The sequence below is a fragment of the Dendrobium catenatum genome, unplaced genomic scaffold (genome assembly GCF_001605985.2).
Source record: "Dendrobium catenatum unplaced genomic scaffold, ASM160598v2 fragScaff_scaffold_1022, whole genome shotgun sequence".
Taxonomy (NCBI): domain Eukaryota; kingdom Viridiplantae; phylum Streptophyta; class Magnoliopsida; order Asparagales; family Orchidaceae; genus Dendrobium; species Dendrobium catenatum.
In genome coordinates this window covers 1,338,892-1,360,420 of record NW_021319484.1, presented here as the reverse complement: position 1 = coordinate 1,360,420, position 21,529 = coordinate 1,338,892, and the positions used below count along the sequence as shown (strand labels likewise).

Below are 21,529 nucleotides of genomic sequence, written 5' to 3'. Positions count from 1 at the left end.
TGAAGTATTATTCAGCTTAGCTCATTAAGCAAATGAGCTAAAACTTTTTATTTATGTTTGGATTTTTAGCTTAGTAGTCTGAATATGATTTATTGATGAAGATAAACTCTAATTGAAATTCATATATAAATTATAGAATATTCATATGTATATTCACATAAATATAAATATATGTATATGTACATATATAATTGATAATTATACAAAAACTTCTCTAACTTGAGCTATACTACATCCATTTCACAGTTATCCTTCATTCAATCACCAAATGAGTGCAAACAGATATGTGCAAGCAAAAATGAACCAAAGAACAGAGGAATTTCTTATTGGCAGGAAAACTTTCTTAGCAGAATCTCTTAACTCTAATTGAACACAAGAACAGACAAGGATGGCACATTAACTTTGAAGCGAAGTAACAACACAAGCAATTTAAAAAGAGAGATCTCAGAAGCCTTTAAACATTGGTAAAAGAGAACCTTTTGCTTCAACCAGCAGTTTCCCACATACAAATTTAGACTTGCAATACATGTAAGGCACATTCACGTTGCTTAACCCACTCAACTCTTTCTTGCTCATTACAAGTAAGCTATGTTATCAAGCGTTGTACATGAATAAGGGTACCTGTCAATGTTTCTAGTCATCAAATCCGCTGAAAATGTATTTATGTCCAGATATCAAGCTCTTGCTCGTCTGCAGAAGTGGATATCAACTAAAAGCAGACTACTTTACAGTTCTCCAAATCAGGCAGATTCTGTAGTTCTTTTTTTTTTTTTCAACTGGTATTTCCAGAACTAATCACAGTAGGTTTGAAAAGCATGTAAAAATAGTACTGAATATAAGTAACAACTGTTTCAGTTTTGTTTTCACACCCGCTTAGGAAGCTAGCTGAATAAATAAATCTACAGCCAAGGAATTTAGTAAGCCATGATCGAATAGTTACATTATTCTTATTGCCTCAGTAGATGGAATATGGAAAATCAAAGAATGGAGAATTGTATCAAAGCTTTCAAATTCAGATTAAAAAAAAAAAAAAGCAACACATTGGGAGTTTGAGTTCGGCTTAAAAACTTATCCTAACCGAGCTAACCTCATTAATGGAATATTAGGTAGTTAATAACGAAAGCCTGATGCCTGCTAAAACTAAAAACACTAGTATCAAACATAGTTCCAAAGATCGATTTAAAATATTACAAAATTAAACTCAATATTTAAGAAAATAGATAGCCTTAAATGAATTAGGGGTAGTTGCTCTTGGAAAAAGAGGTCGATCAAAGAAGAAACCAAGAGTTTGAATCCCCTGAAAAAACTAATTTAATACTGCAAATTTAATATTGCATGGAGATCTGTGTATTCACACTCAACGGAAATACTAATAACTTATATACATAAATAAATAGCTGTGATGAAAAACTTCGACAATGGAATGTTATCTCTAATAATTCAATTCCTAAGTACTAGAATCCAATGATAATATAATACAGAATGTGATCTCCATAAATTGATGTGATTTGGCACGAATTTGTACTTGGTTCCTTTTAAATCAAGGTTTATACACTGCATTTTGAACTATGCAACCAATCCTCACACTTGGGCTTATTCCCCATAACTTTTGGACTTATACATCACTTCTAATACTTTTAAGTTGGGTACTTGGGTAGATGGAGATTTATATGTTCACATTTGGTGAGAATGTTGATTGAATAATTGATACTAGTAAATTTCTTTTAATAGTTTTATTTTAGATTGTAGTTTCAATTTTAAGTGTTTAGACATGCCTATGATAGATGACTATGAAAATTGGATGTACTCCCTATTAATATGATTCCATAGTATTAGTTGGTACATATGGTTCTGCACTCCAGTTTGATTCAGATTAAAACAACCTTTAAAAGATGTGGTTTGGCATATGTGACCTGTGCTCATTGTTAGAATGATAAATTTGAGAATAACTTAAGTTCACAAAAAAACAAATATCTTTACGGGCGTATTCTTATGATTCATTCTCAAACAGTCTCTTACCAATAAAGACATGGCACATATCCTCTAATTGGTAGTTTTGTTGCTAAATGACACCACAGTCAAACAACTATGATCTGAGCTCTCTAATTGAGTAATTTTATCGTAAAATAAAACCATTAAACTACGATAATAGCTAGCGCCTGCAAGTTCCCTATAGCAAAAAAACTCTTAAATAATGAATACTAGGGCATAAAACATTCTTTTAGCTAAGGTTAACTCGAATTTATTCCCTTACACAAACATTCACCCTAGACCTATAAGGGTCCCTAAGAAGAAGCAACTCATGATTGCTGATAAGGATCCTTCGATAAAGTTGGGTAGACTACCTCTCCTAACTAAACCAATTACGAACTATGATAACTCATGACGAATCCTCATCATCATTCCCCATTCACTTTAAATGAAAGGTGATAAATTCCAAAACTTATATAAAATTGTTGCTAATATACATTGAGCACTTAACACCTTGGTCTGCTTGGCATACCTTGAGGATACAACCCACGGCTATTAATTAGGCTCCAGTTATAGCTCGAAAACCAACGATGTAGGCAAAGTGGGGTAATTGATAACCCTAAGCTAACATAACCATAAGTTCTTGATAGGGCATACCTCGATCTCCATAAATATTCCACATTCAATCAAACTCAAACTTAAATACTACAATCAAGCTTAAAAATTATGTCCAAGCGGCTTCTTTAATTGCGAGTGCTCTCCCATAACTGAAATGGATAATTAATTAACTGTAAGAATTTACGTTGATAGGAATTCTAGATCCACTATCTTAATAAACCCTAACAAAATAAGGGTAAGTCTAGTTAATCCAAATTCAGTATTTTTCAAGAAAAACCGCTACTAGGTTCTCATGCACATCATCGGGCACAAGAAAGGGCATTTTTCCTTGCCAAGTAACTTAGTTTATTTGTCTAGGGACATGTTTAATAAGCATTTGAAGTTATGGAATACTATTTTCTGGCCTTTGCAAAAAATAGAATAATACCGCTCAATCATTAATTGATCTGAATTCCTGAATATTTCTAATATGATCGTATAAGTCCAAATTAATATGATATGTACGTGTTAAATGCAGAGAGAACCCAAACAAAAACGTGCAAAGGCCTTCCAAAAATATTACAATGACAAATTAAAAATTGACATAATTGCTGGAGAAGCAAGAGAATCACAGATGATTCTCAAGACAAGAAATGTACTAAATACACCTAAATAGATCACGAAATGTACATTTATATAGAAAGCGGAAAAAAATTTACAATATGGTCAATATGATTCTCAAGACAAGAATTAGCAAATAGACAAAATTCTGAGCAATAGAACAAATACCAAAAAACAACATCCTCTATGCCTGGCCCTATGTAGTTTCAGACCTCAAAGTTCTGAGATCAGCCAATTTAATCTTCTTGAATTTAGCTTGAAAGTGTCGAGATGCAGCAACACCAAAAAAAAAACGACTAAAAAAGCAGAACCTGCTTGAAGATACAAAATAAAGAAATATTAATTATCAGTTGCATCAGAATCATAAATAAAATAGTTGGCATCCAAATGACATTGCATTGTGCTAAATTACAACTATTGATAACAATCATATAATTTGGTAACTGATAGAAATCCATGGAACATATAGTTCATCAATTCAGTCAATATCATTGCAAATTTTCACAGGCCAACTTCGCACCTATATTCAAACTTTTTAAAATATCGCTAATATTTTGAAATTGAAAAATGATCCACCCTATCAAAAATAGACATAACATCCATTCTAGAATATATTTTACAAAATATGCAATTGCAATAGTAGAAACTCAGGTCATACTACCAAAATTTTCTATTAATGAATGGTCTTAAGATTCGGAGGTTTTCATCATCATCATCCTTATCGAAGCTATTTGAGATGATGAATTCCCTTATCTTCATTCATTCCTATTTACACAAAATGAGATGTCCTCTACTTTGCACCCTTTTGCACTACTAGATATACAACTTTAGTCGACATAAGTTCAATCTAATCCTTTAGAATTTATTTCATCTAATTGCTGCAAAGGCTCATATTTTCCGCTTCGTTGTCCGTGTCCCATATCACAAATATTTTTCGATATTTTAATTTCAATTGGTGATCATCGCTCTATTAAAAGCATTTCTCATAATATTCTTCCTAGTTTATTAAATCACACATTCATCTAACATTTCTATTATAAAGCATTCAACGTGGTTAACAATAAATTCATTATAAACAAATACTCATACCCAAGTAGTATGGATGGTGACGGTGGTCAATTAAAATTTTAAAAATTTTACATTTAATTATTCATCATATTATCTTATCGATAGTACTGCTGAGAAACTTTAATATCTTTATCCTAACTTTTTCTTATAATATATCCAAAATGCTTAAATTTATCACTCATAAGCATCACTTAATCTTTATATAACTGATAATTATTAATTTAACATCTACTAGAATTGTATATCATTTATTGCCTTCATTCTGCTAATTCAAAATTTCTTATATTCTAAAAGTTTTCTTCATTATGTCTTTTTTACTTAATCAAAAAGCAGTATAACTAGTGAAACAAGACCATTTGCAAATAGTATTCATCAACATACCTCTATTTGAATGTCTATCATAAGCATCTAAATAATTAATATAACAATGGTTCAACCTTAATGCTAAATATTATTGTTTTCCTATTGTGATTTGGATTATTTTAAACACTACACAACTACTTCAATGCTACTCATAGCTGTGTCATAGATATATTAACTAAATTTAACAAATCATATGATACACCTTTTCTTCTTAAAGAAAACTAAATCAATTCCTGTTAGACTTGATCATATATTTTCGAGATCAATAAACGAAATATGAAGATCATTTGTCTTTAAAAATTTTCATTAATTTTCTTGGCACAAAAGTTATCTTCACAGTAGATCTGCCTTTCATAAAATTAAAAATTAACACCAACCTAACTTTTCTAGGATAATGTTTCCCTAACCTCTCCCATGACTTACAATAGTTTAAAAAGAGGTAGCAGTAAGATTCTTATAATAGATTTATTGTTGCCTTCAGCAGCTGCTCAATTTCAAGAAAGGTTATTACATAAATAGAATATTTTATTTTAAAAGCTTCGAGTTAGATGCTTCCCAAATCTATTCAGAGTAAAACAATTTTTTTATGAAATCAAAACATTTTTGTCGGGCTGACATGGGGAAAGAAATTTATTAACTCAACTCTATTGCACTAATTATAATTATGAATCAAGAAAAACATAGCAATATTTATGAAACATGCAAGACAATGAGGTTCAAAATATTTCTTTCCATAGAAAAAATATTTATGTAAAAGAATAAAGAAGGCATAATAAAATTAAATTACCTCGTGAAATTACTGAATATCACTCAAGTTCAGATGCATCCTCAGAATCAGATAACGGTAACAAAGCACAGATACCAAGCATATGGCCATTAAGGCAAACATAATAATCTATGCAGTCCTCATAAGCACCCAACCTGCTGTATGCACTCTTTGGCACCATTTTGGCCTGCAGCATGCTCCACATCTTTGCCTTGCAAAATGGACAAAGCTCAGTATTATGGAGTTTGACACCCCTGTCAACCAACATCTTCCTGACTTTTGAAACAGAAAATGACTTGAAGATGCCGCGAAAAAATCCCACATCACCATCCTCTCCTTGATCAAGATGCTCGCAAGGGTCTGAGACATATAGGACATCTGTTCTGCACTGAGGAATGAGAAAGCTTTTGCCTGATGTCCTCGAAAACCGTGTTTTATAGACAAAGTGGCCTGGGATAGGTGAGCTATTCAAACGTCCACCTTTGTTGCAACCTGAACAATATATTAAAAGCTTGGCAAGTGCCTTCCAATTTCCATCAACACTGTGAGTTCCACTAGATTGAAAGTCTAGCATCATTTTTGGCGCACGGGCTCGGCAAAATTCTTTCCAGAGCACTTGTTTGGATATCTCGCTAAACCATTTGCAAACACAAGACAGTGTTGCAATCAATCTAGGATTCCATTTGAGGTGCTGAAAGACTAGGAATATTGCATCCTCACTTAGATGGCCTTTAGTGCACCCACATGCTGCTGAGTGGGTGCAGCGGTACTGCTTTGCCACCAGCATTGTTATAACCAGCGACTGTAGATGAACTTTCTCTATCTAATCGAAAGTTCATTAAAATTTAGTAAAAGATACATATTAAGTTTGTTTGACTGAACCAACTAAGAAGACACTTACTCTACTAAAAAATTACCAATTGAAAGTTCTTTGAATCAAAGAATTTTAACAAGAGGTTCACATGGGATCAGTCTATAAATAAATTTGTACAACCATATTCGCCTAGGGCAAGATAATCAAGTCACAACAATAACAAGTAGATCCAATAAGCCACTGATTTAGAATAGGCTTAAATCTTCTAAAACTCGAAACTCTCAAGTTTAAAGTCATCTATGGCCTCAATTCATCCATAAAGGCATCTTGAATAAATGGTCTAAGAGTTAAATTTAAATTGGTTCTCAGAAAATGTAAATAAAAGAAAAACCAAATGTTCATTTATTTAATTAAAAATATCAAATATTAAAATTTTAATCACATGTTGATGACTTCCACCTTCCAGCCCAGTCATTGGTAGAATTATGAATGTCCTACACTCTACTGCACCGACGGAGCATGTATTGGCTAGGGGCAACTTGATGTTTTTCCACCGTAAACAATAATGGACATGATCTACATCCCATTGTGGCATTGTGCTAACAGGGGAGGTATCAACCAAAGGTAAGTTGGGTTTATGTATAGATTGTGCTCCTAAGATTGATATATATATATATATATATATAATTATAATTATAAGTTAATATAATATAAGCTCTTAATGACAAGATAAATGCTATGATTCTACATCACTTCAACTATTAATCAATGTTTACAGTATTGGTTAATATTTAAAAGATAAACCCATCTTATGGTCTCCTTACAATTTAAATATGATGACTAGCATAAATGTTTCATTTTCATTTGAATTACTATGATTTAGAACTACAATATACCCACTAAGTTATTATAACTCACACTTGCTATTTGATAAATATATAAAATAAAGAATTATATGGCTGAATGAGAGAGAAAAGAGAGTTTGTGTACTGCTAATGTGGAGCTATTAATCATATGTATTTAAAAGTTCTGGATGTTAAAGTAACTATAATAGATATGTTGCTATTTTATAGTAGAATAGATTTTGTCATTTAGTGGCTCTTTAGTTATATTGGAAGTTGGTATTATAAAAACTTAATGATTTTTATATTATTCGATGTTAGAAAATGTAACTTAAAAACTCCACTCAACCTTTTGTTCTCGCTTTGGTATTCCAAGCTTCCGGATCGGGATGTGTCAAAGTGATACTAGAGCTAAGGTTAGATTATGCAATAGTAGCATAACAAAAGAGCTATTACAATGATTAAAGAGATTTTTATATGAGATTTGGTTAGACATTATGTTACTAACTACTTAATATTTTCTTGTACATCTTAGGTTTATGAATAACCAAGAGGAAGTAAGAGATGAAAATACAAAAGAAGATGGAGTGCCAACAAATGCTATAGTTGATATAAATGCTCTCACTCAAATGAAGATTACTCCAAGACTCGTTATCTCAACATAATAGAAGTAATAGTATGATAAATATTTGAAGTTATTCCAAGACATACAACCATCATTATTGATAGGAGCTGAAGGACCCACTGAAGTAAAATATTGGCTACTGTTAATTGAGAAAATACTGGATGGTATGTTCTTTCCATAAGAAAGAGAGCTAGCATTTGCCACTTTTGCAATAGATGATAAGTAGAGATATGGAGGCGAGGTTAACATCAAGACAAGTTTTAAGACCTATATAGTATGTTGATTGATTAGGGAGATTTGTAGAAACTTTAGATAATGATTTGTGCCTCTTTCTAAAAAAAGTAAACACAAGATAAATTTATAAGACTTATGCATAGAGATAAGTGAGTAATGCAGTACGAAACTGAATTTACACAACTTGTCAAGATATAACCCATAATTAATTCAAAATACTAAAGAAAAATGTCAGATTCGTATGTGGACTGAGGGATATGATTAGACAGTTCAAGGTTACCTTAGGGATTAAAGATTATTTAGTACTTGTGGAGAGAGTTAGAAGGGTAGAACTTAACTTTTAATTACTCGTGAGTACATAAATTTGCATCAAGAAACAACAATAAAGAAGGCTAATATGTTAATCAGTTGAGAGGCCCAAATCGAAGAAGCCCATGATCATTAGTAGCGAGGTTAGTGGTGGTGTTTCCAATATAGCTATAGAAAGTTTAGGTAAGTGTGGGAAATTACACCGCAGAGAATATCTTGAGGGCTCCAACATATACAATATATGGGAGCAGCAAGGACATCAGACGGCCAACTCTGTTCAGAAGCCTACATAAGATGCTAAATCAAAAGAACTCTATCTTAGAAAAGTTTTAATGAGGAATTATTCATAGGGGTGGATAATAGAAAATGTCAGAGATAGGTGCATTAACTCGTACTAAGGATCAACCAAGACAAAATTTACAACCACATGTTTAATAAAGTAACTCAATGCAAGCATAAAAAAACTACTCATGTTGATAAAAGTTGTTAAGGTATTGTTAATATGAAATGCAAAATAACATGTTACTTTACATCAAATGTCTTTCTTTACTAAGGGTACGCAAGAGCTTTACTACAATGTTTATGTGAAACTGTAGTCCAGATAAATTTGTCTAATTTGTATTTCTTTAATGATTATGATGAATTAAAAAGCCAATATGAATCTTCTCCCAACATGGTAGCTGCTCCCTTCTCTCTTATGTATCTACAGAGTGGAGCAGAAAATGATTTTGTCTTAAACACAATTCAATCAAGTGTCAAAAGATATTGTGCAATTTACTTTAATAAAAGCTCAACATTATTTAAACTTAATGTAGAATACGCAAAATACAATAGCTTGAAGTTCTAATTGAGCTCAATCAGCATTTTCTTGTACATGTATGAAAGAAGAAGAATATTAATAGCAAATATGAAAAGAGCAATCGTTTAGGACCAAAAAATAAATAAACAAAGCATGAATTATTTCTAAATGTAGAAGAATGATGAAAAGTTGAAATCTAAGTTCACATCATCAGTCATATTTCAATTTTGGATTGGGGTTTTCCATTCTTCTTCACTATTTATTACTTATTTGATTTGTGCTTATTCATAAATACCTAGATCCCTTGCCAAACCTTCTAATCAAATTAGTTTCAACCAACCCCTTTTCCTTTCAAGCTCTTTCACATACATTATACATCATCCTTTAATGGTACTTCCCAACCTTCCATTGCACGTGCCCAATCAATCCAAATCACATTCAGAACTTATTTCATAAAATCTTTTTCTCCTGTCCTAGATCTACAGACAGCGGTAGCCATTTTCCCCATTTTTTCCACAACTACACTGGCCGCCAATATAATCAAACATTTCACAAAAAAACACTCATTTCTTCGGTTAACCATTCCCTTCAAATTACTAGCTCATCAATCATGAGATTCAAAAGGCAGACCAAGATGATAGTTGCATATGCCATGCATCAGGTACATCATGTCGTATCGTTACTTTTTTTTGCTCGGGAAAAAAAAATAATTTGCTTACCTCCGGTCTCAAAAACTATGCCTAGAACTTAAAAAACCTATGAAATAATGCAACGGAACTTGCAGACAAAATCTTGGAAATTGTGTAAATTGCGCGATTCTTTTTTCAATTGGTAAGAGTAAGACGCTAAGCTCAATGCAAGAAGAGGGTGAGAAGCCAAAGTAAAAGAAGTGAAGAAAACCTCTTTGAGCGTAGTGCGGATGTTCTCTTAGTTCCCCGAAAGTGGATGGATTCGCCTCGGTATAGGGAACAGAACCACTAAAGGAAAAGGGTTTTAAGATCGCCGTGACAGATTACCTATGCCGGAGGCCCGGCGTTGATGAAGCCGAAGAAATCTAGGGCTTGTCGCATCCAGCAAAGAGAGAGATGAGAACCGAGGCAAATTATTGGGTCAGGTGACCGGAGCCAAAAGATAAGTTCGGACAGCCAATAAAAATTTGCCGCGTCACCTTGCGCTTTAGTTGCGCTTTTTGACTTGCGCTTTAGTTGCGCTTTGGTTGCGCTTTAGTTGCGCTTTGGTTGCGCTTTAGTTGCGCTTTAGTTGCGCTTTGGTTGCGCTTTGGTTGCGCTTTAGTTGCGCTTTGGTTGCGCTTTAGTTGCGCTTTAGTTGCGCTAATTTTAAAATAATATTTTATTATTATCCGAACCTATCTCTGCGTTCGGTCACCTGACCCAATAATTTGCCCAATCTTTGAGCCTTTAGTGGTGTTGCGGGTTAGAACATACACGACGATAGAATTAGAAATTTTTGTCTCAGCGTTATACAAATATCTAGTACATAAATAGAAGTAAAATATAACACTCAAAGTTTTTACGTGAAATTTGATTGCCTTGAAAAATCATCATAACAACAAGTGTGAACCTTTTTCTCACGAATTTACGGTTCCTTTTAAATTTTTTGGAGATAAATTGAGTTTAATATTTAATCAGATTTTTTCTGAGAGTAGTGTCAAGGTTTATTTAGATATAGGATCTACTTTCTATGAGTGCAAGCCCTCATAGTTAATTACCCCTCCTAACGTATTAGGAGAGCACTCTCAATTAAGGATAAAATACACTTAGCTTTGTGTAAGGAATGTGAGAATGTGCAACAAAGTTTTAAGCTTAATTATGGGGGATTAAGGTACACTCGATCAAGATCACATTGTTCCGTTATCCCGGGTATGTCGTGGGTTCAGTCTACCAACACTAACAACCTTTGATTGTAGTGTCCAAGGAATCTGATTATCAGCCATGGGTTGTCTCTTTTCAGGGATCCCGAGTAAACTAAAGTGAAGATGCGTTTGGATTTTAATTTATTTAGTTTGGTGCTTATGACTCCAATTAAGAGTTACCCATATAATTAGATTTGGGTAGGGGCTTACGGCTTTCATTTGAAAGTAGCCCTAATGATAAGACTTATGACCTCTATTAGAGGTGGTCCTAATGGTTTTTTATATAAGTGGGTCTTATGGCTTCTATAAGAAGTAGCCCGAAGATTTTTTTTTTGATAGGTTTTATGGCTTCCTTAGAACTTGACGGGTCTTACAACATAGCCTTGTAAGCTAAGTGGCTCGAGTGGTGGGTCTTACAACCTACCCTTATAGACTAGGATGCCCGGGTGAGAGGTTTAGGGTTATCTTATTACCTAAATATTTCTCTTATAGGTCAGACTTACGGCTTTTATTAGAAGTTGCCGATGGATATGTCTTACAACTTAGTTCTTATAAACAAGATTGCCAGTAGTTTGGAGTTTTGGATTTAGGACTCTTCATTTAGAAGTTCCATAACACGTAGGTCTTACTGCTTCGCTTAGAAGTAGCCCAAATAGCGGGTCTTACAACTTAGTCCTATAGGCTTAAGATGCCCGAGAAGGAGTCTAGGATAAGGTTACTTCATAGCTATTATTCCCTAAAGGTTGAACTTACGGCTTTCATTTAAAGTAGCAAGGTGACGGATCTTACAACCTAGTTTTTATAAACAAAGATGCACAATTGGTTAAGAGGTTTAGGGTTGTTCACTTAGAAGTTTCCCTAACATGCAGGTCTTACGGCTTCCTTAGAAGTGACCCAAATAGTTGGTCTTACAACTTAGTCCTATAGATTAAGATGCATATTTAAGGGGTCTAGAGTTAAGTTGTTTCCTAGCTATTAACCTTAAAAGATCATATTTATGACTTTCATTGAAAGTAGCCAGGTGGTGTTTTAGGAATTTATTTCTTCACTTAATAAATATATATTTAGTGAAAGAATTGTTGATAAGATTTACTACTCCGACTAGAAGTAACCTTAATGATTCAGATTACCTAGGGCATAGCTTTAGCCACTTTACTCCCTCGATATCAATGTTATTGTCTTATTTTGTGCTTTTAGTTTGTATTTTTGCTACAATAAATTGTTTTTGCTTTACTTGTTTTTCAGGATTGTTACTTTATTAGTTTTTTAGTACTTTGCTTTACTTTCATTAGTTAGATTTATTTTTTCTAGCATTGATTTAATCTTATTTACTGGTGTACTAACTTTTGCCTATTTTCTTTCAGGTGCTCTTAGCCAGTAAATTAGAGAGCCCACAAGTAGCTGCAGTAGATATTATTGAGGGCCAGAGGGAGTTTGAGTTTTGTTTTGAGAGCTTTAGAGTTCTTTGTTGAGTTGTTTGGAGAGCTCCTTAATCTTGTGTTTGAGCTGATGATCTGTAGTCCTTTGGAGGGTTGCCAATTTGAGAGCTATTTGAGAGTAGTTTGTACATAGGTTTGATAGTGGAAAATATGATTATTTCTGCATTTTATTTTAATTGCATCAATTGATTAAATGAATTGAAATTAAGTTTCGATTTAAAGTTTGTTCAATTAATTTGTTTTTTTTATTTAAATGTTAAAATGTTATTTTTAAAGTTATTTAATCAATTTAATTGGTTGCTTAATTTAATCCAATTGATTAAAAAGATTTTTATTTTAAACCCAAGTTTTGAAATTAGTTTCAGAATTAGTCATTTAAACTTGATTTAATTAACATCCACCTTATTGATTTTTTTTTTCGTCAAGTTAAAGCTAAGTGGTTTAGCTTAAATCTGTTAAAGCTTTAATTCGATTAAAATTTAGTTATTGAATTTTCATATTAGTTAATTGAATTCCAATTGATTTATTGAATTATTAAAAGGAATTTTATTTATTATTAATCAATTGACAGTTATATTTTTTATTAATTAATGAGATATGATTTTCTTTGGTTAGTTGATTAATTGATTATTCCAATTTATTTTAGTTGATTTTATTTAAAGGATTTTGTTTAAGTTGATTAGTTAAATTCCAAAATCAGTTTTCAGTATTTGTTTTTTTACAAATTTTAAGTGAAATTTAATTTGATTAAAGTTATGATAAAAGTTTGGTTTTTAATTAAGTTAAGAGTTGGTTGTTAAATTAATTAAGAGACTTAATGTTAAATTAAATGCTCTTAATTAATTTAGGATTTTCAATTCAATTAATTAATTCCAAGTTAAATCAGCTAATTGCATGTTTCTCCAATCTTCCAAAATTAAATTTGACAAAATTCATAACTTTCGACTAAATTTTATTTGTAATGGTAAATCCATCATTGAACCCCCTTTAAAATCTTAATTCTTCTTTAAGTAAAATTAATTTCCTTAAAAACCAACTATAAAACTTTTTTTTAATTACTATCGAATTAAATATAGTTCAAAATTATTGAAATTTATATTAAAAATTCTCAATTTATATGTCTAAATTTTGCAATAATTTTAAAAGGACAAATGGAAGATTTATATAGCATTATGTAATTTAGAGATTTATTATTATTATTATTTATATAAAATAATATAAATATAATAATAATAAATACATTATCAAAACAATTGTATTAAATAATATCAATTTTATTTTTTGCACAGAGAGAGAGAGAGATTAAAGAAATGATGAGTAGATAGATCTCTCTATCACAAAGCTATTTCTTTCATTTTTCTTAATATTTATGTTATAAAACATCACAATCTCTACAGAATATTTCTCAACCACCATTGTCATCAAGGATGTGACAAATCAAATGCGATGGCAAAACAACAAAGTAAGATGGAAATAAAGAAAGAATGCATTACATATATAGGTTGAGATATTTTGAAGCAATTGCTTTCATTACTCATTTGTCATTATCATTGTGTTCGATCGAGCAATGTATGAGCAAATTTATCATTTTTTTTATCCACCGAATAATGCAGTGAACCTGGGCGGGAAAACAGCCATTGGCGGGCGTGAAAACGAAATCGAGTAGCTCGACGAGCTCCTTCCTGTGTCGCGAGTCGAGCTCGAGCTCGATTTTTTAGCTCTACTCGAGCTCGAGCTCAAGTTCGAGCTCGGTATTTGACTCGCGAGTCGAGCTCGAACACCCTCTAACTCTAGCTCGACTCGACTCGTTTACACACCTAACATCGCATGACCATATTCATCCTTTTTGACAAACGGTTAAATTCACCTCATTTCTACGAGAAATTATTCTGTGCGGAGGCCGGACGTAGCTCTATATCGGAGACGAATTAGGTGCAGCCACATCAACGGTACAAGCAGTACGGAGCCGCGGTACTAAGTGAATGGGCGACATGACGCATTTTGGTTAGTCTCTGGACGGCATTCGGCATAGAATAATTAATCTCAATCTACACCCCCTCCAACCCCAACTTTCTCTCTCTCTCTCTCTCACTGGGCCAGCACTCCGGACTTTTGGCAAAAGGAAGGATAAAGTGTGAAGGGCACACTTCATGTTTGATGAAGAAGCAAACTTACTTACCACTTAAAAAAGAAAGGCTTTAAAGAAAATTTGGTAGAAAAGCAGGACATTCTCCTCCCTTATACATATTACACAGCAAGGGATTCTCCTCCCAAGATTCATCTAGCCATGGTTTCAGAAAATCTCAGCTCCAAAAATGTCTGTGTGATTGGAGCAGGACCTTCAGGTCTGGTTTCTGCAAGAGAGCTGCGAAAGGAAGGACATTCTGTCTTAGTTCTGGAGCAGAACCATGACATCGGAGGACAATGGCTGTACCAATCAAAGGTTCAAGACGAAGATTCAATGGGGAAGAAAACTCCATTAAAGATCCATAGCAGTGTCTATAACTCATTAAGATTAGCTTCTCCTAGAGAGATAATGGGATTCACCGACTTCCCTTTCATTGCAAAGAAAGGAAGAGACATGAGGAGATTCCCAAGTCACAGTGAGATGTTTTTATATCTCCAAGATTTCTGTAGCTGGTTTGAACTCAGGGAGATGATAAGATTTAATACAAGAGTGGAATATGTTGGAATAGTTGATAGTTCTGAATTTGATATTGGTAAGAGAATTAGATGGGCTGTAAGAAGTAAAGAAATTGAGACTGGAATTGTTTGTGAAGAAATATATGATGCTGTTGTTGTTGCTAATGGGCATTATTCTATGCCTAGATTGCCTATAATCAAAGGTATGAAGATTTGAAGTATGGAATTATTGTTGATGATGAAAACTTATATATATTTTTGTTGTATTGCAGTTTATGAATGATTTTTGTATTGAAGATTCTTTCATTTGATATGTAGGAATGGATGTATGGAGAAGGAGACAGCTCCATAGTCATGTATACAGAGTTCCCCAGCCTTTCAGCAATGAGGTGAGAAAGATTTTCTCCATTTGTAACTTGTTACTCTTATCATGCTAAATTTCTCAAAAATTTATATTAACTTGTATGAAAAATATGCTTGAAAATCATTATTTTTTTGGTGTTCTTAGTTTAGGGTTTAGGGAAGAACATAACAAAAGTGTTCATGAAATAATATGTAGATTGTAGTGGTGGTGGGGAACTCGGTGAGCGGCCGGGACATATCAAGGGAACTTGTGAATGTTGCTAAGGAAGTTCATCTTAGTGTCAAATCTCTTGAAATATCTAAAGGATTGTCCAAAGTAATTGCTAAATATCAAAACCTTCACTTACATCCACAGGTACTCTCCAAGAAACTAAAATACTCTTCTGATAACATTTATAAAAGCTTAAGATTAATAAGTATTATGTAAATTGCAGATAGACACTCTTTATGAAGATGGAAGAGTTTTATTTGTTGATGGTACTTTCATTACCGCCGATACGATCATTTACTGCACAGGGTAAGTGCTAAAAAATAAACTCTCCGTCTTGTTAGTGTTGCTATTTGCTTTGTGGTATAAAAAATTTATGTCAAAGTATAAATTTTAGTATGATACATTGATGGTTATAAATTTGTTTTGCTTTGAAGGTATTCATATTCTTTGCCATTTCTTGACACCAAGGGAATAGTAACTGTTGATGATGACAAAGTAGGTCCATTGTATGAGCATACATTCCCACCTTCACTTGCTCCTTCACTCTCTTTTGTAGGAATTCCGAAGAAGGTGAGATCTACTTCTTTATGAAACAGGTGTTTGTTCATGGAGATTAATTCATTTTTATCCTATATAAAATTAGGAAGGGTTGTGAATGATTTGAAGTTACGATGATTCGATTTTGGCTCAATATCAAGTCAAAGTCATTCAGGTCGACCTTGATCTGACCCAAATCTGCCCATTTGCTTACTCAATTCAAATTAGAGGTGGATCGAGTAAGATCGTATTAGATCATATCAACTTTGAGATTACATCATTAACATCCCTAATTAAAATCATAACCATATAAAAAAAACATACTCCATCAGTGGTTTCCAACGAATTGAGAAAATATCATTCTACTTCTCTCTCAGGTGGATTAACTTCAGTAAAGTAAATTAAGGCTCTGTTTGGGACAGCTTTTTTTGCTATTTTTTTAGGATAATTTCCTAGTATAAAATGTTCTAATTTAAGGAATTTTTGTATTAAAAAACTGCTTTAGAAATCAATAAAAAAGTCGTCCCAAACGAAGCTTGAATATTTCTTGCATCTAAAAACTTAAACAACATTATTAATAATATGCATAAGGATCATTATTAACTCTGAATTTTTATAGATTATTGTGTTTCCATTCTTTGAATCACAAGCAAAATGGATAGCTCAAGTGCTCTCAGGGAAAAGGACACTTCCATCATGTGAAGAGATGATGAAGGAGTATTACCACTCTAGAGATCTAGCTGGAATACTAAAGCACAATGCACATGATATAGCCAATTTTGAGGTAATATATTTTTTCTTTATCACCCCATCTTGAAATTTGTAAGCTAAGATTTGTGAATGTCATATTAGTCTTCACAAATAAAATTAGAAAAGCAAAAGGGTATATAATTCAAAGTTAGAACTTATAGATGTTGTAAAATAAAAAATTATACATTATATGATTGACATCTTATACGACACTACTAAATATTCAAATGATTATGAATCAATTTTTTCTAGAAAGGAAATTTGATATAATAAATTACTTTACCAAGAGATTTAGTCTTTGTTTGGGACGGCTTCTTCACTGCTTCTTAAAGTTTCTTTTTAGTGCAAAATTAAAAAATTTTGTGCAAGAAAGCTGCTTTATGAAGCAACAAAAAAGTCATCGCAAACGAAGTCTTACTCGTCTTATGAGGACTTTTTATTCTAATTTGAGATTTTTTATAAGTGCAATCCTCTATGGTTGACTATTTATCTTGATCATAAGAGAACACTTTCAATTAAATTTCATTTGTGTGGCTCTAATGATTAATTGCTTTAGTAGAAGCTATTTGGATTGAAACAAAAAAGAATTTACAACTATAAATTCAGGGCAGATGATTGGGGCAATGATAATAAACAGAATTATGATTGTATGATTCCATCTTCATGGGAAGTAATGGAACCTAGCCTACTTAGTCAAACAGGTAGGGATCCCGTAGATAGAAGTTTGTGCGGTTGGAGAGACGGCGGCAATGAAATCTTTAGCAAGATAAGGGTAAGATTGGTCTCTAATAGGATTCATAAAGGTGACCAAAAACAAAGTTACATTAGTATGATGTTGAAGAAGCGATTAAGAGGCAACCATTTTCATAGGAACAAACCTTTCCCTTTTGGCTTCCTATTTTATTTTAGAGCCTATATATATAGAGAGAGAGAAATTTTTTTTATAAAATATCCTAATAATAAAAATTATTGCAGGATATCTCGATACAAATTCTATTAGGATGGGCTTACAAATCGGTAGATTTACTTTGAGATTAATACAACAAAAACTTTTTGTATACAACACTAATCTTAAAGTAACTTCATAGGTTCTAAAGTCCATGCTCATCCTCATACAATTTATATCAAAATATTCTAACTTTTTTTTTTTGCATATCATGATACAAGCTTCGTTTGAGATAGCTTTCTTACTACTTTCTAAAACAATTTTTTCATACAAAAAAAAATTGAATTAAAATTTTTGTATCAAAAAGCTGCTTTAAAAAAATAGTAAGAAAGTGTCCCGAAAGAAACCACAGTGTTGTATTTGATGGAATGACAAATGATCAAAATAAACTTAAAAATTAAAAAAAATAACACCATTGAACAAAATTTTGAGCATTTTTTCTATCTATGTTTGTATTTCAAACTTTTGTGTTTTGAAACACAACAATTGATCAAAATATGATCATATAACAAATCCATTTTGTTTTTTATTGTTTTGGTGGACAGTACTGTGACAAATATGGAGATAGATGTTCTTTTCCACATTTGGAAGAATGGAGGAAGGAATTATGCTTATCATCTCTACTGAATGCTGAAATGAATCTGGAAACTTATCGCGATTCTTGGGATGATGATCTTCAATTGCTTCAAGAGGTTCACCAAAGCCCTCCTTTCACACAACAAGGCTATGAAAGCATTGTGATTTGAAGGCCGGTATTTATTTATTCAAAAACAATGTCCTTAGGTTTCGATTGGAACAACTTTTTGTTATTTCTAAAGTAACTTTTTAGTACAAAATTTTATAATTTAAGAAATTTTTATACTAAAATACTGTTTTAGAAAGCAGTAAAAAAGCTGTCACAAACAAACTCTTAGTTTATATTTTGCTTTGATCAAAATTAGAAACCAGGAGATGAATGAGGGGAGCTCAGTGCAGAAAACAGAAAGAAATAAGGAAGAACAATTGAAGAAAGTCATTTTTATATCTATATGGTTGCTAGAATTTGGCTTATATGAACAAGGAGTTACTTGGCACTTGCCTAATGATTTTAATAGCTAAATGTATAAGAGAAGCACAATATATTAAGAATTGGTAGGCTATCATCCCTATCCTTTTTATACTATGAATCTTAAAGCAATTTTAAAAATATGTTGATTTAGGTTTTATTTGGGATTGATTTCTCACCGCTTCTTAAAGATGTTTTCTAGCATTAAAATTTTAATTTTTGAACTAAAAAATCGCTTTAAAAAGTAGTAAGAAAGCCATCCTAAGCTAAGCCTTAGTCTTGGTCTGTTGGTTTGGAGCTTTTGCTACCAATCAAGAAATCTTGAGTTTGAGTCTTACGTATGTGATGTATGTGTGAGTTTGTTTTAATTGACCTAGAAGTCTCCCAAAGAAAAAGTTGATTTGATGGGCCTCAATCTCTTGTACTTTGATTATGCCAAGCAAATTTTTTAGATTTGTAAATTCTAATACTTTGATAAATATCATTTAAGCTTCATTATTGATTAAATTCAAGATTTATTAAATCTCACCATTTGCATAGTTTGATATATTTAAGAATTTCTCATTCATATAAATCTTAAGTCCTAAAACAAATAGCCTAACATATTATCAATATATAACAAAATTTAATAATTACCCTACAAACAATTTTTAAGTTTTAATCGTATATGAGTTAAAGCCTACTTGTAGCCTTATAACTCATTAGTGTCTCAATATAATTCTCATCAAATATTACTAAATTGAAGCAACATAATATTATGTGACTAAAGCTTCGTTTGGGACGGCTTTTTTACTGTTTCCTAAAATAATTTTTTAGTACAAAAGTTTTTAGTTCAAAAAATTTTTATACTACAAATCTGTTTTATAAAATAGTAAGAAAGTTGCCCCAAATAATGCCTAAATTGATCACATACAAATAGTCTAGAAACTATTTTGAGATTTTTTTGTTCAACTTGAAAACTTAAATTTATGAGTAAGAAAATTATTAATATCTTTAAACATACATTTTTGAACTATATAATATGAGCCTAAATTGATCACATACAAGTTTGCTTTCATTAACACTGGGCAACTAGATTTCTCAAGATTTATATATCAATTTTATTTTTTGCACAGAGAGAGAGAGATTAAAGAAATGATGAGTAGATAGATCTCTCTATCACATAGCTATTTCTATCATTTTTCTTAATATTTATTCTATCAAACAACACAATCTCTACAAAATATTTGTCAACCACCATGGATGTGACAAATCAAATGCCATGGCAACACAACAATGTAAGATGGAAATAAAGAAAGAATGCATACATATATAGGTTGAGATATTTTGAAGCAATTGCTCTCACTACTCTTTTTTCATTATCATTGTGTTGGATCTAGTACTGTATGAGCAAATTTATCATTTTCGCAAGACAACAATAAATTCACAATTATTCTGTGCGGAGACCAGACAGCAAGAACCATCTGGATTTGTTGTGTTTTAGTTGTCCTTTTGTTGCGCTTTTGCAAATACTCAGCAAAAGGGCAGCAAATATGTAATTATGAATGGCTAAAACACATCAAATATCCTACTAATTGAATATTTGTTGTCATTTTGCTGCGCTTTTGCAAATACTCAGGCAACAAAAGTGCATTCATAATTGCTTCGCTTTTGTTGAATATTTGCAAAAACGCAGCACATCTAGACGGTTCTCGCCTTCGGTCTCCGCACAAAATAATTTCTCCCCTTCGTACTTGACAGAGTCAGCATCACATGAGCATATTCAACATTTTTGACAAACTGGTAAATTCAACTCATTCTAAACCCCCTCCAACCCCAACTCTCTCTCTCTATCTCTGGACCAGCACTCCGGACTTTTGGCAAAAGGATGGATAAAGTGTGAAGGGCTCACTTTATGTTTGATGAAGAAGCAAACTTACTTAACACTTAAAAAGAAACGCTTTTAAGGAAAATTTGGGAGAAAAGCAGAACATTGAAGAAAACACTCATTATGAGTTGCATACTCCACTTGTCTCCTGCATGCATGGTTTCCCTTGGCTTTAAGAATGGAGCACCTAAAAGGGAGAGCCCTCATTATTCTTCTACTAGTCCACAGTCCATGCCCCTAAAGAAATTATTCTGTGCGGTCACCGGACGTAATCCAGAGGCAAATCAGGATGCGCCACAATCCACATCATTTTTTGCTGTGTACTGGGTGATGTGGCACATTCTAATTCGCCTCCAAACAGTCCCGTGACCGAACATGATAATTTCCCTTGCCCCTATGATGATAAAGCAAATTATACTATTCAATAATTCACTCAAAATTATACAAAATCATAAACTATGGCCACATGACATTATCACAGTATCCATACCATGCAACTCCACTGAAAGCCATCCACATGATTATTTTTTAAAGAAAACTTAAATGTGATTATAATCTTTATTTTAAATTGATATTTACAGATCATCAAAATAGAACTTCACTAACATTTTTAGATTTACTAGTTTAAAATCCCAATAAACTACCAAACATTCTGAAAACTTTGTTAACAACATAACATTACAGAACATATAAAAAAAATTAAATAAAAAATAAAAAAAATAATAATAACATTACAGAACATATACATACAATCAAACAATAAAAAAAACTTCTAGTCAAAGCAAACTGGGTCACTTTATCCTATCCAGCTCCTGCACAAACATCTATTAAAGAAGCAAACAACTC

The 21,529-nt window shown here is 32.3% G+C and overlaps 2 protein-coding genes across 3 annotated transcripts; one reads left to right on the top strand and one right to left on the bottom strand.

The window, feature by feature from the left end:
• Window positions 1–3,147: 3,147 nt before the first annotated feature.
• Window positions 3,148–10,102, bottom strand: LOC110099408 (EID1-like F-box protein 2). Of its 2 annotated transcripts, none has more exons than XM_020826537.2 (3): window positions 9,910–10,102; window positions 5,408–6,209; window positions 3,148–3,500 (listed from the first exon to the last, which is right to left on the bottom strand). In XM_020826537.2, the coding sequence occupies exon 2, from the start codon at window positions 6,171–6,173 to the stop codon at window positions 5,427–5,429; it is 747 nt and encodes a 248-aa protein (XP_020682196.1). In that variant the 5' UTR covers window positions 6,174–6,209; window positions 9,910–10,102; the 3' UTR covers window positions 3,148–3,500; window positions 5,408–5,426. The 2 variants fall into 2 exon arrangements, with proteins under 2 accessions (XP_020682196.1, XP_020682197.1); XM_020826538.2 differs by having other exon boundaries at window positions 5,408–6,205.
• Window positions 10,103–14,551: 4,449 nt separating this feature from the next.
• On the top strand, window positions 14,552–18,624 carry LOC110099405 (flavin-containing monooxygenase FMO GS-OX-like 8). The gene is made up of 7 exons (XM_020826534.2): window positions 14,552–15,167; window positions 15,283–15,353; window positions 15,524–15,682; window positions 15,762–15,844; window positions 15,973–16,108; window positions 16,695–16,859; window positions 18,317–18,624. Exons 1-7 carry the CDS (start codon window positions 14,609–14,611, stop codon window positions 18,515–18,517), a joined length of 1,374 nt encoding a protein of 457 aa, XP_020682193.2. The 5' UTR covers window positions 14,552–14,608; the 3' UTR covers window positions 18,518–18,624.
• Window positions 18,625–21,529: the final 2,905 nt, after the last annotated feature.

What these genes read in the sequence shown, in the direction of transcription:
- LOC110099405 (XM_020826534.2), top strand. Translation starts at nt 14,609, where the DNA reads ATGGTTTCAGAAAATCTCAGCTCCAAAAATGTCTGTGTGATTGGAGCA. An exon ending in TTGTAGGAATTCCGAAGAAG is followed by an intron (nt 16,109 to 16,694) that starts GTGAGATCTACT and finishes GAATTTTTATAG; the next exon opens with ATTATTGTGTTTCCATTCTT. An exon ending in ATGATATAGCCAATTTTGAG is followed by an intron (nt 16,860 to 18,316) that starts GTAATATATTTT and finishes TTTGGTGGACAG; the next exon opens with TACTGTGACAAATATGGAGA.
- LOC110099408 (XM_020826537.2), bottom strand. Translation starts at nt 6,173, where the DNA reads ATGCTGGTGGCAAAGCAGTACCGCTGCACCCACTCAGCAGCATGTGGG.